This window comes from Pseudophryne corroboree, chromosome 6 (assembly GCF_028390025.1).
Source record: "Pseudophryne corroboree isolate aPseCor3 chromosome 6, aPseCor3.hap2, whole genome shotgun sequence".
NCBI lineage: Eukaryota > Metazoa > Chordata > Amphibia > Anura > Myobatrachidae > Pseudophryne > Pseudophryne corroboree.
In genome coordinates this window covers 148,033,432-148,052,629 of record NC_086449.1, presented here as the reverse complement: position 1 = coordinate 148,052,629, position 19,198 = coordinate 148,033,432, and the positions used below count along the sequence as shown (strand labels likewise).

Below are 19,198 nucleotides of genomic sequence, written 5' to 3'. Positions count from 1 at the left end.
TTTGGTATGAGAGGCAGAGGAGGGAACACATACACTGACTGGTACACCCACGGTGTCACCAGAGCGTCCACCGCTATTGCCTGAGGGTCCCTTGACCTTGCGCAATATCTGTCCAGTTTCTTGTTAAGACGGGACGCCATCATGTCCACCTTTGGTTTTTCCCAACGGTTTACAATCAGTTGGAAGACTTCTGGGTGAAGTCCCCACTCCCCCGGGTGGAGGTCATGCTGAGGAAGTCTGCTTCCCAGTTGTCCACTCCCTGAATGAACACTGCTGACAGTGCTATCACATGATTTTCCGCCCCGCAGAGAATCCTTGCAGCTTCTGCCATTGCCCTCCTGCTTCTTGTGCCGCCCTGTCTGTTTACGTGGGCGACAGCCGTGATGTTGTCCGACTAGATCAATACCGGTTGACCCTGAAGCAGAGGCTTTTCTTGACTTAGGGCATTGTAAATGGCCCTTAGTTCCAGGATATTTTTGTCTCCAGGCTTGACCATAAGCCCTGGATATTCCTTCCCTGTGTGACTGCTCCCTAGCCTCGCAGGCTGGCATCCGTGGTCACCAGGACCCAGTCCTGAATGCCGAATCTGCGGCCCTCTAGAAGATGAGCACTCTGCAACCACCACAGGAGGGACACCCTTGTCCTTGGTGACAGGGTTATCCGCTGATGCATCTGAAGATGCGACCCGGACCATTTGTCCAGTAGGTTCCACTGGAAAGTTCTTGTGTGGAATCTGCCGAATGGGATTGCTTCGTAGGAAGCCACCATTTTTACCCAGAACCCTTGTGCATTGATGCACTGAGACTTGGTTCGGTTTTAGGAGGTTCCTGACTAGCTCGGATAACTCCCTGGCTTTCTCCTCCGGGAGAAACACCTTCTTTCTGGACTGTGTCCAGGATCATCCCTAGGAACAGAAGACAAGTCGTCGGAACCAGCTGCGATATTGGAATATTGAGAATCCACTCGTGCTGCCGCAACACTACCTGAGATAGTGCTACACCGACCTCCAACTGTTCTCTGGATCTTACCCTTATCAGGGAATCGTCCAAGTAAAGGATAACTAAAATTCCCTTCCTTCGAAGGAATATCATCATTTCGGTCATTACTTCAGTAAAGACCCGGGGTGCCGTGGACCATCCCTACGGCAGCGTCTGAACTGATAGTGACAGTTCTGTACCATAACCTGAGATACCTTTGGTGAGAAGGGTAAATTTTGACATGAAGGTAAGCATCCTTGATGTCCCGAGACATCATGTAGTCCCCTTCTTCCAGGTTTGCAATCACTGCTCTGAGTGACTCAATTTTGAATTTGAACCTCTGTATGTAAGTGTTCAAAGATTTTAGATTTTAAAATCGGCCTCACCGAGCCGTCTGGCTTCGGTACCACAATAGTGTGGTCTAATACCCCGTTCCCTGTTGCAGGAGGGGTACCTTTATTATCACCTGCTGGGAATACAGCTTGTGAATGGCTTCCAAAACTGCCTCCCTGTCAGCGGGAGACGTCGGTAAAACAGACTTTTGGAAACGGCGAGGGGAATACGTCTCGAATTCCAATTTGTACCCCTGAAATATTACCTGAAGGATCCAGGGGTCTACTTGCGAGTGAGCCCACTGCGCACTGAAATTCACTGAGAACGGGCCCCCACCGTGCCTGAACTTGTAAAGCCCCAGCGTCATACTGAGGGCTTGGCAGCGGTGGAAAAGGGTTTCTGTTCCTGGGAACTGGCTGATCTCTGCAGCCATTTTCCTCTCCCTCTGTCACGAGCAGAAAAGAGGAACCCTTTTGTCCGCTTGCCAACCAGGACTGCGCCTGATAATACGGCGTCTTATTTTGAGAGGCGACCTAGGGTACATCCCCTTTTTTAAGGCAATACTTCCAAATGCCGTTTGGAATCCCTGACCACTTTACTAGAATACAAAACACTTATACTTGATGCCAGTCGGCAAATATTCCGCTGTGCATCATGCATATATAGAAAAGCATCTTTTAATTGCTCTATAGGCAATAATATACTGTCCTTATCTAGGATATCAATATTTCCAGTCAGGGAATCCGACCACGCCACCCAGCACTGCACATCCAGGCTGAGGCGATTGCTGGTCGCAGTATAACACCAGTATGTGTGTAAATACATTTTAGGATACCCTCCTGCTTTTTATCAGCAGGATCCTTAAGGGCGGCCATCTCAAGAGAGGGTAGAGCCCTTGTTACAATCGTGTGAGCGCCTTATCCCCTGTAGGGGGTGTTTCCCAACGCACCCTAACCTCTGGCGGGAAAAGGTATACTGCCAATAACTTTTTAGAATTATCAATTGTTATCGGAGGAAAACCCACGCATCATCACACACCTCATTTTATTTTTCAGAGTCAGGAAAACTATAGGAAGTTTTTCCTCACCAAACATAATACCCCTTTTTTGGTGGTATTCATATTATCAGAAAAGTGTAAACATTTACCATTGCCTCAATCATGCAATGTGTGGCCCTATTGGAAATCACGGTTGTCTCTTCACCGTCGACACAGGAGCCAGTTTCCGTGTCGGCGTCTGTATCTGAGGTAACGGGCGCTTTAGAGCCCCTGTATGAGACGTCTGGACAGGCGCAAGCTGAGTAGCCGGCTGTCTCATGTCAACCACTGTCTTTTATACAAAGCTGACACTGTCACGCAATTTCAACAGTACATCCACTCAGGTGTCGACCCCCTAGGGGGTGACAACACTATTACAGACACTCTACTCCGTCTCCACATCATTTTTCTCCTCATACATGTCGACACAAAAGTACCGACACACAGCACACACACACGGAATGCTCTGATAGAGGACAGGACCCACTAGCCCTTTGGGGAGACAGAGGGAGAGTTTGCCAGCACACACCAGAGCGCTATATATATACAGGGATAACCTTATATAAGTGTTTTTCCCTTTATAGCTGCTGTATTGTTTATACTGCGCCTAATTTTTGCCCCCCTCTCTTTTTTAACCCCTTTCTGTAGTGTAGTGACTGCAGGGGAGAGCCAGGGAGCTTCCCTCCAACTGAGCTGTGAGGGAAAATGGCGCCAGTGTGCTGAGGAGATAGGCTCCGCCCCTTTCTCGGCGTCCTTATCATCCGTTTTTTTATATGTTTTGGCAGGGGTTAAATGCATCCATATAGCCCAGGAGTTATATGTGATGCATTTATTTTAGCCATATAAGGTTTTATCGATTTATTGCGTCTCAGGGCGCTGCCCCCCCAGCGCCCTGCACCCTCAGTGACCGGAGTGTGAAGTGTGCTGAGAGCAATGGCGCACAGCTGCGGTGCTGTGCGCTACCTTATCTGAAGACAGGATCGTCTTCTGCCGCCGATTTCACCGGACCTCTTCGCTCTTCTGGCTCTGTAAGGGGGACGGCGGCGCGGCTCCGGTGACCCATCCAGGCTGAACCTGTGATCGTCCCTCTGGAGCTAATGTCCAGTAGCCTAAGAAGCCCAATCCACTCTGCACTCAGGTGAGTCCGTTTCTTCTCCCCTTAGTCCCACGATGCAGTGAGCCTGTTGCCAGCAGGTCTCACTGAAAATAACAAACCTAAACTAAAACTTTCACAAAGAGCTCAGGAGAGCCCCTAGTGTGCACCCTTCTCGTCGGGCACAGAAATCTAACTGAGGCTTGAAGGAGGGTCATAGGGGGAGGAGCCAGTGCACACCAGCTAGTCCTAAAGCTTTCTTTAGTTGTGCCCAGTCTCCTGCGGAGCCGCTATTCCCCATGGTCCTTACGGAGTTCCCAGCATCCACTAGGACGTCAGAGAAATGGGGGTGTGCATTCTGTATATTAGCATGAGTGTACTTCCCCCTTGACGCTCACAGTTTTGTGTAACTAGCTGATAGAGTATTGGGTATAGAGGAGCCGCTGGGGGTTTTTTCAGAGTGGAACAGTCAAACTACGACTGCACTGCGACCCAAGGATCTTTATTCGGGGAGAGCCTGAAATTGAGGATAAGTGGCCACTTTATCTGCTGGAGGCTTCTGTACTTTGTGGAGCTGTGGGTAAATACTTTTGCTGATGTTCCAGGTACTGGCCTCGTAAGATTCTTCAGTAATGCTGTTCCTGGCTGGATGCATTTTGCACAATTTTAATTTAATTCTTAATATGAGCTAGTGGGTGTGTATAATAAATATGTAATTATATATAAGTTTTTCCTATTATTATTTTTTAAGAACTGTTTATGAGGTGATCACTTCACAATACAGAAACCATACAGTAACAGTATAACAGTTATCAGTAACGGCAGATATCCAGCTATACCATCGATCAGGTGATCCATTTTTAGAAGAATTGTAAGGTGGGGAAGATTTCCCCAACAAATATGGTACTCGGGACCGTAAGAGGAAGAGAGAGGAAAGAAGAGAAGAAGGCAGAGCCCCTGGGGCAGGGCCTTGAAGTGAAGATTGCTAATAAGATTGTCCAAACTGGGGGGTATTAAAGAAATGGTGATGGAACATTCTGGATAGCTAGCCATGGACTCCATACTTTGTCAAATGATTTGGGCGAGTGATTAAATATACCATATACGAGAAAGGACTGCTTGCAGTGATGGTGAGGAGGGCATCTTCCAATCCATAGCTACATAGTATCTGAGGTTGAAAAAAGACAATTGTCCATCGAGTTCAACCTATTTGTGGTGTCCTATGCATGATGATTTGACTAAAATTTCTGACTGATGCTGCTGTCAGCCGTTGCATTTTATCCCTATTTATAGTAACTATAATGCATGACTATGCACCATACCCCTGGATATCCTTATCCATTAGGAATTGATCTAACCCCTTCTTAAAGGTGTTGACAGATTCCGCCATTACAACTCCCTCAGGCAGGGAATTCCAAACACGTATTGTCCTTACCGTGAAAAAGCCTTTACGACGTATTGTGCGGAATCTCCTCTCCTCTAACCTGAGCGAGTGTCTACGAGTCCTATGTGTTGTTCTTACCAAAAACAGGTCCCGCGCAAGCTCTGTGTATTGTCCCCTTATATATTTGTAGATGTTGATCATATCCCCTCTTAGTCTCCACTTTTCCAATGAAACATTCCTAGTCTTTCAAGCCTTTTCTTGTATTCCATCGTCTCCATGCCCTTAATTAGTTTGGTCGCCCTTCTCTAGCTCCAGGATATCCTTTTTGTAGTACGGTGCCCAGAATTGTTCACAGTATTCAAGGTGTGGCCTCACAAGTGATTTATATAACGGGAGTATAACACCCTCGTCCCTTGCATCAATTCCCCTTTTTATGCATGCTAGTATCTTATTAGCCTTTTTTGCTGCCATCCTACTTTGGGAACTGCTGCTTAGTTTGCTATCTATGAGAATCCCTAAGTCTTTTTCCAGTACAGTATCCCCTAATGTTACCCCATTCAGTTTGTAGGTGTTATTTTTGTTCTTGCTACCACAGTGCATTACCTTACACTTGTCTGTGTTGAAGCGCATTCTCCATTTGGTTGCCCATGCTTCTAATTTAACGAAGTCGTTCTGAAGAGACTCCGCATCTTCCTCTGTATTTATAGCCTTACACAATTTGGTATCATCTGCAAAAATTGACACCATGCTCTCAAGATCTTGGTCTTTAATGAAAATGTTGAACAATAGCAGCCCTAATACCGAGCCTTGTGGCACACCACTTAGCACTTCAGTCCAATTTGAGAAAGATCCATTAACCACAACACGCTGCTCTCTGTTATCTAACCAATTCTTGACCCAAGTGCATATAGTGCCTCCTAGCCCTAATTCTTGTAGCTTATAGATAAGTCGCATGTGTGGTATTGTGTCGAAAGCTTTGGCAAAGTCTAAAAAGATTACATCCACGTCTTTACCCTGATCAAGGTTTGCACTTACTGTTTCGTAAAAACCAAGTAAGTTGGTTTGACAGGATCTGTCCTTCACAAATCCATGTTGATTCCTTTAAATGATTTTATTGGCTTCAAGGAACTTCTGAATACTATCCCTTAGAATACCTTCCAGTACTTTCCCCACTATAGATGTAAGACTTACTGGTCTATAGTTACCCGGTTCCGCTTTACTTCCCTTTTTGAATATAGGCACTACTTCCGCTATACGCCAGTCTTTGGGAACCATACCTGATATAACTGAATCCTTAAAGATCAAAAATAGCGGTTTTGCCAGTTCAGAGTGAAGCTCCATTAGAACCCTTGGGTGAATTCCATCGGGCCCTGGTGATTTATTAATCTTTTTAAATGTTTTAATCGGTCACAGACTACCTCCTCACTTAAATAAGTACCTATCCGTGTGATATTCTCATTATTGAGATTGTGTGTCAGTCCCTGAATTGGGTCCTCTCTAGTAGATACTGTTGAAATAAATTCATTAAGTATGTCCGCTATGTCATTATCATTTTTGATTGACTCCCAACTTGTCTTTTACAGGGCCTATACTCTCCTTCTTTAATCTCTTGCTATTAATGTATTTTTTGGGATTTGATTTGCTTTCCTTAGCTACTAGTTTTTCTGTTTCTACTTTAGCCGCTCTTATTTCTTTCTTGCATATTTTGTTATGTTATTGCTATTTGACAAGTCGTTGCAGAAATAGTGTGGTATCAGCTTATTTTGATACCTAGAAAATTCAGGAAAGCCCAATGGAAGTAAAAATAAATTTGGGTTGTGAGGAATGGAGACTCCAAGAGTCTGTGTAATGAGAGATATAATTTCTTTTCATAGCGCAGCTATCCTCAGGCACGACCACCAGATATGGATTAAGTGCCTTCCTCCGAGCAACTACTTCAGCATCTGTCCGAATGATCAGGGTACATTGTGTGTAAATGGGGTGTAGAGTAGGATCTTGATACAAGGCACCAACAGGCTCAAAGCTTTGACTGTTCCCAAGATGCACAGCGCCGCCTCCTCTATAACCCCGCCTCCGTGCACAGGAGCTCAGTTTGTAAGTTGGTGCCATGCAGTAAGTCCGAATGATCAGTGTGTACATTGTGTGTAAAAGGGAATGTACATAGTACCACCTATACAGTACTTTATAGACATTTTCTTTTACTTTGATACAGATGAAGCTGGAGGCTTTTATATATAATTTTACTGCTGTTTTTATTGACTTATGCTCTTGTAGAGCTGCTACATCCGCAGTGAGGGAACCACATACACATATTATGGCATTCTGTATATTCATGATGAACAGTGCACTATTATTGGTTATATAGCTACTCTACACATAGAGTAACAGCAGCTATCTTCCATACTGCTGATCAGTAGTGAGTGTTGCGGGTGCAGTGTGAGTCACAGTTGCCAGTGTTGGTAGTATATGGCAGTATCTATAGTTAACGTAAGTGTCCAGCAGCTGTAGCAGTTTCCCTGTGGGGAGAGCATGTGTTTGTGAGAAATAGGCCCGGATTGGTTTCCAGTGTTGGACTTTTCTTCATTTATTAACAAGTCCCTGCTTTGTGTCGGCTTGTCTTGTCTGGATGCACTGTTTCCACTTGGCTGTTGAATTTTTGCACTGGGCTTGTTGTGCAGATGTGCGTTTAGATAACTGAAATGTGGCCAATCCCGGGAATCGGGATTGAAAAATGATCAATCCCGGGATACCTGGGATTGGCTTCTTGTCAATGTGTCCCACCTTCCCTGCCCTGTCCAAGTCGGCCCAGATAACTCACCGTAATCTAGAGGTGCAGGGTGGCGGCGAGGTCTGGTGGGCGGCTCGATGTGCAGCGTGACCTCTGACTTCACGTCACGCTGCGCAGGGGGAGGGGGAGCCGAGGTCTTAGCTCACCAGCGTTGAGCTCCTCGGGAGTTTCAGACGCTGCCCGGCATAGGAAAAACTAAGGCGGTGGCCAATCCCGAAATCCCTTGGATTGGAAGCTCCAATTTCGGAATTGAATCCCGGTTAATTTTAGGCCATGACCCCACCGATCCCGGGATTGGCCACCCTAATGTGGCCTCATGCTCTGCACAGCCATGTACACTAGCAAGAGCCAGCAGTGGGTGAGTAAATACATCGCCACTAAATGTAAATACCAGAGGCCTTATGTAAAGCAGGCTAATAGTAACCTAAATATATGGACAAATCACTGTCCTGGTAGCTATACTTCTAAAACATAGGTCAAGCTGTTCTGTTATCAGCCAATCTAGGCTGAAAGACGCTTACTTAAAGGGTCCCTAAACCTACAACACGGGTTACATACATAAAGACTCTACTAAGGACATCAGCGACTATATATCTCTAACTCCTGTCTATTCTCTGCTATCAGCTGTTTAAGGCTGTTGACAGACAGACCTGTCATTAATCCCATTGAAGGACACTGCATTCACTGTGTCGGAAAATATGTCCCTGCACAATACTATCCTGTCTCTTCACTTGTGAAACCTTTACATCAGCACCTGAATGTTGGCTGTAATTCATTTATCTAATCCAATGCTATTTTAGTTAAACTGCTCCTTTTAAATCTGTCAATGGGAGGACTGACGGGAAGTTACCTTCCACCCGCCCTCCGTCTTATCTCTGCAAGTTTTATACCTTCTGGGTCTGAAAGAGCTGTTCATCATTTTGAATACTAGTAGTTTTTATCTTAACTTGTTTGTATATACTTAGCTTAAAGTCACAAATTGCATAGACAGGTGTTTCCCAAACTGTTCTAAGAGCCTCCTAACAGTCCAGGCTTTAAGGATATCCATGCTTGAGCACAGATGGTTAGATCAAAATGACTAAGGTACTGATTAAGTAATCTGTGATCAAGCATGGTTATCCTTAAAAATTGGACTGTTAGTGTTCTGGGAGGACTGAGAGCCTTATTCAGCATGGATCGCTATTCAGAGAAATCGCAAATCAAGCGATTATCGAACGACTTTGCATGCTTAGTGTTTGTATTAAGTACGTGTGAGGGGTAATAGCGGCAGAAATTGCATACAGATCGTAACCGCAATGTAGCCACTGTTTGACTGACAGGAAGCCGGCATTTCTGGGCGGAAACATGACGTTTTCTGGGTGTATGAGAAAAAACGCAGGCTTGCCCAGGCGTTTTTGGGGAGGGTCTCTGACGTCAGCGCAGACCACTTCCAGGCCGCCTCAGACCTACTTACTTACATGTGCTCATATAACAGAAAATCTTCGATGTTCCGGAAACTGCATCTGCGTGTGTATAGCGATCTTAAATGTATTCGCAATTTCTTTTTCATCCACTAGGGGTCACTGGAGTACTCTTGGGATATGGACGGCGTAGCAGAAACAAAGGCACTGAATATTTAAATTTAGAACTCTCCACCCCTCCATATCCCAGAGTACCTCAGTGTACGACCTCAGTGTTTTTTCTGTGCTCAAAGCACTAACATCGGCTTGTGGGAGTTCCCACACTTTGTGGAAGATTTTATTAATTTTTCATTTTTACTTTTTATTTTTTTAATTATTTTTTTCAATAGCACATCCCTTCCCAGTTTCAAGAAAAACATGGGTCCGGGATAGTGCCGCTGCACGGACAGCGCATGGCGTGTCGGTCCTCACAAAGAGCACCCTCACAGCCAGCCCACTGCTCCTGCAACAGCTGGACGGAGCTTACACATAGAAGCCCCGTCGCAGCCATGACTGGAGAGCTGGACGGAGCTTACACATAGAAGCCCCGTCGCAGCCATGACTGGAGAGCTGGACGGAGCTTACACATAGAAGCCCCGTCGCAGCCATGACTAAGAACAGGAAAGCTGGAAGCTGGACGGAGCTTACACATAGAAGCCCCGTCGCAGCCATGACTGGAGAGCTGGACGGAGCTTACACATAAGAAGCCCCGTCGCAGCCATGATCAAGAGCAAGGTAGGCTGGGGAACGGGGCAGTCAGCGCAGGCTGCCGCCCCGCTATGTGGGTTTTTAATATGCCGCTTCCGCCGCTACATCCGCCCGCCACGCTACGTATGCCAGCGCTCCATACAGCGCTACGTCCGCCCGTCCCAGCCGCTCCGTCCGGCCGCCCAGCGCCATACACCCGCAGACGCTCCCTCAGTTCTGTGCACTAAGAGCGGTAACAAGGGTGATAACCGGGCCGCCGTTACGTCCGGCCGCCCAGCACCATCCATCCGCAGATCAGTGCCAGCGCTAAGAGGCTGCAAGAAGGCCTCCCTGCAAGTCTTCCCGGGTTTCCCGCGGAGACACAGCGTTACAGGGGGGAAGAGGGGCGGGGGAATCTTGCGGAGTACAGCGGAAAGGGTATGGAAAATACCTATACAGCAGCCACAGTGTATGTAATATATATGTGACAGGTATTTATTATCATGTATCATATGTTATTATCACTGTATAATAGGCTATTGAGCCTATATTAAGGTCTCTTATTATCACTGTATAATAGGCTATTGAGCCTATATTATTGCTGTATAATAGGCTATTGAGCTTATATTAAGGTCTCTTATTATCACTGTATAATAGGCTATTGAGCTTATATTATTGCTGTATAATTGGCTATTGAGCCTATATTCATATCTGTAATTATATTCATACAGCATGTGGTGTACCCTGCCTGTGATTATCATATAATAGACTATATTAACAATCAGGGTCAGCATGGCAAAGGGGCCATTTTAACCATGCTTCCTGTTGTTTTCCAGTTTGTAATTCTGGAACATTCCGGCCATACATCTCTAAGCCACCAGAGGCGCAGGGGTGTTAGTGAGAATTTGGTTCGGGTTTCACATAGGCTGCCCATGTGAGCTGCGTTTCAGCATAAAGATATGCTGTTCAGCAATAAATATATATATATGACATATAATAACTTCACTAAGTCGTGCAAGTGTCTGTTCGTTGCCTATGGTGGTGTCTGTCTGCATAGGGAGTAAGGCTCCAGCGCAGACTAAAAATAATTTTAAAGATCCTATGTTAAGCATTGGCAATTCAAATTAAACTCCGCTCGACAGAAGCGGTAACATCGGAGTCTCGGAAGTTACTCCGCCAGCTCTAACGAAGGACAGTCTTTCCAAAGGGCCAATTTCCCTTTGGGTACCAGAGTGTTTATTTAACTGGTCTTATAATTTAATGCACGATTCTATGTCAAATCTCACAGCGATAACTACGAGTGAGAAGGGTACATTAGACCAGCACTCAGATAGTGCGGGGTTTTTGACAACCATGCATTGCTAAAACCCAATGAGTTAATGTCTCCATTTTTAGAGACTGAGTAGACTCTAACCACTATTTAATCGTTTCCACATCTAAATGACGCGATCCGCCATTGGTGAATTCGTCTGTGTCAAACATTATAAAGACCCAAGATACATTTGGGTCACTAGACTCTATGTATGGAAACAATGACGATCACTGTTAATGAGAAGCTGCAGAGTATATCTGTAAAGCTTCTGCTAACGCCGGTTACTTCGATTCTCACTTTTCATCGTCGCTAGTTTCAGCACGACAAGGCCAGAGCTTGTTTGGTCCTAAATTTGATATTCAGCCATTACCGCATCCAGTATCAAAACGGAAATACTTGTGCCGGCGTTTAATCCCTTTAGACTTCAGTCTTTTCAAGGCGGTGGTACAAAAACAGTCACGCCTTGTAACGACAGGACGCTACAGTCAACAAGCCAGTGGCTTGACGACCTCTTAGGCCATCTCCATTTTCCAATTGTGGAAGCGCGTCTTTACATGTTACATTTGCGGGGTTTCCAGACATCAACTCATGGATGTCTCCGCTAGTTACAGATTAAAGGACAAGACTGCCTCTGTCGAACGTTTTGGCAGGTTGCCATTTAGTCTCTGCTGGTTTCAGCTGTTTTTATTTCCAGGCATAGTACACCAACAGAGTCAGGGTTACTTATTCCCCTCTGTTTGGGGTAACAAAACCAGACAGCTCCGTCGCAGTCTCAATCAGCAAGTCACTTACTGCAGTTTGAAAATGGATTTTCTGCGGTTAGTATTTGCATATTTGGAGCCACAAAATTGCATAATTGCACTTGATCTTCACAATGCGTATTTACCCATTCCGGTTGGGTCACCGCATCACAGGTTCTAGCGATTGCAAAACGCCACAACCATTAACCATTTCAGGTTCTACCATTTGGCTTCTTGTCAACGCCTCGGGTATTTACCAAAGTGATGTTGGTGAGGATAGCTCATCTCAGAGCCTGCCAGTGACAATCGTTCCATACTTAGACGATCTGCTCATAAGAACTCTGTCTCAACAGAGTTCCTCTTACTTGCGCTACTAATGTATACTACGGTGGCAGGTCAAGTTCAAAAACAATCGCATCTAATTCCGTCTGAACGACGTCAATTCCTAGGTAAGATTATAAATACGGTAAATCACAGACATTTACCTACTACACCAGCAAGAACAAATATACCATCTAGTAATTAGTGCAAAAGCCACGCACACTAGCGGTACATTGCTGTATTCGCCTGTTAGGAATAATGATGTGTTTTCAAAGCGCTTTAGTTCGCCGGGCTTCACTCGCGTTTCCCACAGGGGGGCGAGGGTGTATATACTCTGGACGAGAGTCTCAGAGGTTCAGGAGTTGTAGTTAAAAAAGATCAGCGACAGGGGTTCTAAAGCGGATCACGACAGATTGCTGTCGATAAATGTCCTGGAACTCCGTGCAATTTACAATGCACTACATGCTTCGCTTTCAGTCTGACCAAGTGCAGTCAGACAACGCAACGGGAGTTGCATACACAACAACCAGGGAGGACCAAGAAGCCGCATGGCAATGCGGCAGGTAGCTCGAATCCTCAATTGCCCAGAACACCATTATGTGATGTTGTCGACGGGGTTCATTCCGCGAGTGGACATCTGTTAGACAGATGATCTCACCCGTCGGGATTTATATCCTGAAAACTGGGCATTAAATCCAGAGGTGTTTCATATGTGAATCCACAGGTGGGGTTACCCTCAGGTATACATGAGGGCATCTCGCCACAATTACAAACGCTCAGTATGTGTACAGAACGACAGATCACAAGGGCAGTGGCGGTGGAGGTTCTCACATTCGTGTGGTCATACAGCCTCGTGTATCTGGCTCCACCATTTTCCGCTGTTCTCTCCGTTGCTAAAACGGATCATAAGACAGTTCGTCACAGTCATACTAGTGATATCTCATGGGTTTCGGAGAGCTTGCTTCTCGAATCTCCAAGGAATACTTGCACACGATCTTGGCCCGCTCATAATACGTCCAACCTGTTACAACAGGGACCGTTCTTTTACCCCTCTTTACCTATGTACCGCGGCTGCGGTTGACGGGGTGGGGGTTCAGACCGCCCTCTTAAGAAAAGAAATAGGGCATTACAGTATAGGTTATACCAACCATGTTACGAGCTAGGAAGCCGCTTACGGCAGCTCATTATTACAAAATTTGGTGTGCCTATATAGGTGGGTGTGAAGCTCGGAAGTTTCCGACATCATCTTTCAAGTTACCCGTATTCTGTTATTTTACAGACGGGGTGGGATGGAGAACTGCGTTTATCTGCACTGAGGGTGCAGGTATCTGTGTGGTCAAGTTATTTTCAAAGACGTTTGACTCTATTGCGTCGGTACACACCTTTTCTACAAGGTGTCATCAAATACAGCCTCCATTTATCCCACCTACAGCGCCATGCGACTTGAGGCTGGGTTCAGATTTCTTACAGTTTTCATATTTTGAACCCTTACAACAAATGGGGATTAAGTTTCTCACTTGGAAAACGTTTTCTTCTAGCCTTAGCTTCGGCAAGTGTTTTGTTTTCATATTTGGGTGCCTTGTATTCCAAGCCACCGTATTTGAGTTTTCTCATGACAAAGCAGAACTTCGGACGAATTCAGATTTCTTATTCTTTACATCAATAAACCAATAGTGGTTCCTGTGTTAACAGCACATTCTAGAATTCTGAATGTGGTATACGCATTACGCGTCTATATGTCCCGAACGTCTACAGTTCGTAATACGGATACGTTGTTTGTTCTCTATGATGCTGCCAACTGGGTTTAGCCAGTTTCTCAGCAGACATTATCCAGTTGGATAAAAATGACTACAAGTCAGGCTTACTTTAAGGCTAAGTTACAGTCGCCTACGTCAGTAATTGCTCATCCCACAGGTTCTGTGGGAATGTCAGGACCAGCTGGTCGTGGAGCGTCTACGACGCGGCTACATAGCCTTCAGTGCACACGTTTGTGCGCGTTTACACGTTATGAAACGGTTGCGGCATCAGCATCTAGCTTTGGCTGCCTACTGTTACAAGTGTCAAACAGCTCTCCCGCCCACGAGGGAAGCTTTGGTACGTCCCAAGAGTACTCCAGTGACCCCTAGTGGATGAAAAAGAAAATAGGATTTTGGTACTTACCAGGTAAATCCTTTTCTTTGAATCCATAGGGGGCACTGGACGCCCACCCAGAGCAGTTTTACCTGGGTTGTTTTAAGCTCAGAGGAGCTTAGGGTAACACATTTTACCTGGTTTGTATTAAGCTCAGAGGAGCTTATGGTAACACATTTTCACCGATTGGTTCAAATTATAAAGGTCTATCGGTTATGGTGTCAACTGTTTAGTTGACAGTAATGTTATGGGTCAACTTTGTTGTTGTCCGTTATGTTATAGGAATTCTCCATTGTCAACCTCTCTATAGTAGTTCGCTCAGTAAAAACACTGAGGTCGTACACTGAGGTACTCTGGGATATGGAGGGGTGGAGAGTTCTAAATTTAAATATTCAGTGCCTTTGTTTCTGCTACGCCGTCCATATCCCAAGAGTACTCTTGTGCCCCCTATGGATTCAAAGAAAAGGATTTACCTGGTAAGTACCGAAATCCTATTTTCGCACTGCACTTTTCTAATTGCAGACAACTGCAATTTCTCTGAAATTATTTTCTTTTCTTGTTCAACATTTAGAAGCTGTATAAATGCTTATTTTTGCAATATTTTAGCCTAGGGTAAGTATAAGGGACAAAGATCACCAATAGTGGTGAAATGATTCATTTTAGGTAATGAAATTACTTTTACATTAATATTGCATTCAGACGGTGTCTTGTTCCAGTGCTAGCGTGTCTGCCTGTGATGTTTACAGATACATACAGGGATAATCTGCTGCAGGAAGGGGACACTTTGTTACGTTGGTCATTTAAATTACCAGATGAACAAAAAGCAGAATTTCCTGCAAATAAACCCATCAGGACTGTTAGCATAGAGTATACTGATCAACTTTGTGTGAGTATAATTTTTCATCTCACCTGTTTGCTGTATGTTTTCTCCCACCTCACCTGTAACAGAGCTCCGCTCCCCCTCTCACGTGGGCAGCCTGAACAGGTCCTCATCCCTCAGCCATGAACGCTCAAACTCCATCTCCTCAACCATCAGTGGCAGCAACACTCAGCTCAGTGTCCAAACGCAATACACAGCGGACTTCAGCGTTCGGGCCCTGGGGGACTTGCAGTATGTAAAGGTGAGTCAGCAAACTGCTGATGCTTCTGGTTCCTAACACATTACAGGTTGAGTATCCCTTATCCAAAATTCAACATTTCACATTTTTGTGTCCCATACTGAGATAATAAATATATAAATGTGTGTATATGTATATATATATATATATGTATATATATATATATATATATATATATATATATATATATATCTGTGTCAGCTGCTCCTTAGTAATTTACTGGCTGTGTCAGGTGACTAGTATGCCTTTAAAAGCCACTAGATATGTGGCAGGCATACATTAAACTTAGTGGGCATATTTGCAGTTATATTATGTGATACAGTTGCCAGGTTTTAATTCTTAAGGCTTTGTGATAGTGTAGGACCTGCATGTAGGTGGGGGTACCGTGGAGCGGTATGCAGGCTTCCGTGCATTGGCCAATTCACTAACTAAACCCCCATCATTTATTTATTGATGTTGAGGACAAGTGAGCTTGCTATGGTGAGTGCTGAATTCTCTATTTGTGTGTGTGTATGTATATATGTATGTATATATGTGTGTGTATATATGTATGTATATGTATATATATATATATATATATATATACACATTTTTCTCTTACGTCCTAGAGGATGCTGGGGACTCCGTAAGGACCATGGGGTATAGACGGCTCCGCAGGAGACATGGGCACTGTAAAGCTTTAGAATGGGTGTGCACTGGCTCCTCCCTCTATGCCCCTCCTCCAGACCTCAGTTAGTTCCTGTGCCCAGTGTAGACTGGATGCACTGCAGGGGAGCTCTCCTGAGTTTCTCTGAAAAAGCTTTTGTTAGGTTTATTATTTTCAGGGAGCACTGCTGGCAACAGGCTCCTTGCTTTGTGGGACTGAGGGGAGAGAAGCAGACCTACTTAAATGATAGGCTCTGCTTCTTAGGCTACTGGACACCATTAGCTCCAGAGGGAGTCGGAACGCAGGTCTCACCCTGCCGTTCGTCCCGGAGCCGCACCGCCGTCCTCCTCACAGAGCCCGAAGATAGAAGCCGGGTGAGTATAAGAAGAAAGAAGACTTCAAAGGCGGCAGAAGACTTCAGATCTTACATAGAAACATAGAATTTGTCGGCAGATAAGAACCACTTGGCCCATCTAGTCTGCCCCTTTTTTTTTTTTTTTTATATATTTTTATCTCTAACCTTATTTGATCCTTATTTCTTTGTAAGGATATCCTTATGTCTATCCCATGCATGTTTAAATTGCTCTACTGTCTTAGCCTCTACCACCTCTGATGGGAGGCTATTCCACTTGTCCACTACCCTTTCTGTGAAATAATTTTTCCGCAAATTTCCCCTGAACCTCCCCCCCTCCAGTCTCAGTGCATGTCCTCGTGTCCTATTTCTTCTCTTCATTTGGAGAATGTTTCCCTCCTGGACTTTGTTAAGACCCTTGATATATTTGAAAGTTTCTATCATGTCCCCCCTTTCCCTTCTCTGCTCCAAACTATACATATTGAGATTTCTTAGTCTTTCTGGGTATGTTTTGTGATGTAGGCCATGCACCATTTTAGTTGCCCTCCTTTGTACAGTTTCTAATGTATTAATATCCTTTTGAAGATATGGCCTCCAGAACTGAATACAGTATTCTAGATGAGGCCGTACCAATGACCTATACTGTGGCATTATTACTTCTTTCTTTCCGCTGCTGATTCCTCTCCCAATGCAGCCAAGCATCTGACTAGCCTTCCTCATTGCCTTGTTACATTGCTTACCTGCCTTTAAGTCATCTGAAATAGTGACTCCTAGATCCCTTTCCTCCTCAGTAGTTTCCAGTATGGTGCCATTAATACTGTATTTAGCTTTAGGATTTTTGAGACCCAAGTGCATGATTTTGCATTTTTTGGCATTGAACTGTAATTGCCAGACTCTTGACCATTCCTCTAGTCTACCTAGATCCTCAATCATTTGTTTTTCCCCACCTGGTGTGTCTACCCTGTTGCATACCTTTGTGTCATCTGCAAAAAGGCATACTTTCCCTTTAATGCCATTTGCAATGTCACCAATAAAGATATTAAAAAGCACTGGTCCAAGTACAGATCCCTGGGGTACTCCACTGGTAACATTTCCCTCCTGTGAATGCACTCCATTTACCACAACTCTCTGTTTTCTATCCTTCAACCAAGATCTTATCCATTCAATAATCCTAATAACCAATCCCAAACTTTCAAGTTTATTTAGCAGTCTGCGATGTGGAACTGTGTCAAAAGCCTTACTAAAGTCTAGATCTTCATGAGGTAACACGCAGTGGTAACGCTGCGCGCCATTGCTCCCAACTCACACACACAGGCACCACAGTAAGGGTGCAGGGCGCAGGGGGGGGGGACGCCCTGGGCAGCATAAATATACCTCAGATAAGACTGGCAGAGTACTTATATATACTGTAGAGGGTATATAATTCCAAATCCCCCGCCAGTATAAAGATTTAGAGCGGGACCGAAGCCTGCCGTCGGGGGGCGGCGCTTGATCCTCCAGCACTAACCAGCGCCATTTTCTCCTCAGCATGCTGCAGAGAAGCGGCCCCAGACTCTCCCCTGTTGTAAACTAATACAGAGGGCCAAAACGAGGGGGGCACATTATTTGGCACAAAAATGTGGTGTTTACACACACACACACACACACACACACACACACACACACACACACACACACACACACACACACACACACACACGCGCTGACAGCCTGGGATTTTTGTCTCAGTATACAGTGGCGCTGGGTGTGTGCTGGCATACTCTCTCTCTGTTTCTCCTAAGGGCCTTATTGTGGGTCAGTCCCTATAATATTAGGTATCCCAGTGTGTGTGGGAGTGTCAGTACGTGTGTGTCGACATGTCTGAGGTGGAAGGCTCATCTAGGGAGGAGGCAGAGCAGATGATTGTGGTGTCTCCGGCGGCGCCGCCGACACCTGATTGGATGAATATGTGGAATGTTTTAAATGCTAATGTGACTTTATTACACAAAAGATTGGGCAAAGCTGAGTCCAAGGAAAAAGCAGGGAGTCAATCCATAGCTTTGACTGTGTCACAGGGCCCTTCGGGGTCTCATAAACGTCCCCTTTCACAGGTAGTAGACACTGATACCGACACGGATTCCGACTCCAGTGTCGACGATAAGTGGCACCCAAGGGTGGCCAAGAGTATTCGATACATGATTGTTGCAATAAAAGATGTTTTGCATATCACTGAGGACCCCTCTGTCCCTGACACAAGGGTCTGCATGTTTAAGGAAAAGAAACCTGAGGTAACTTTTCCCCCATCTCACGAGCTGAACGCCCTGTTTGAAAAAGCTTGGTAAACTCCAGATAAAGAAACTGCAGATTCCCAAGAGAATTATTATGGCGTAACCTTTCCACTCCCAGGACAGGTTACGGTGGGAATCCTCACCTACGGTGGACAAGGCTTTAACGCGCTTGTCAAAAAAAGGTGGCGCTACCATCCCCTGATACGGCAGCCCTCAAGGATCCTGCTGATCGCAGACAGGAAACTACCTTAAAATCAATTTATACACATACGGGTGCCCTACTAAGGCCGGCAGTAGCGTCGGCATGGGTGGGTAGCGCAGTTGCAGCGTGGGCAGATACCTTGTCATGTGACATTGACACCCTAGATAAAGATACCATTTTGTTGACCTTGGGTCACCTTAAAGACGCAGCATAAATATATGAGAGAAGCTGCGAGAGATATTGGGCTGTTGGGTTCAAGAGCCAATGCCATGGCAATTTCTGCTAGACGGTCCCTGTGGACCCGCCAATGGACGGGTGATGCTGATTCAAAAAGACATTGAGACTTTGCCTTATAAAGGTGAAGTTTTATTTG

At 45.2% G+C, this 19,198-nt stretch overlaps 1 protein-coding gene across 3 annotated transcripts in view; it reads left to right on the top strand.

Moving 5' to 3' along the window:
* Nucleotides 1-19,198, top strand: part of CNNM4 (cyclin and CBS domain divalent metal cation transport mediator 4) — a 51,422-nt gene that overhangs the window by 22,442 nt on the left and 9,782 nt on the right. Inside the window, exon 7 of one of the 3 annotated variants that reach the window (XM_063932000.1) lies at nucleotides 15,189-15,361. In XM_063932000.1, coding sequence (XP_063788070.1) covers nucleotides 15,189-15,361 — 173 coding nt within the window. Of the gene's footprint in view, nucleotides 1-15,188; nucleotides 15,362-19,198 lie in introns of those variants that run through there. The other 2 variants (XM_063932001.1, XM_063932002.1) reach the window with 2 other exon arrangements.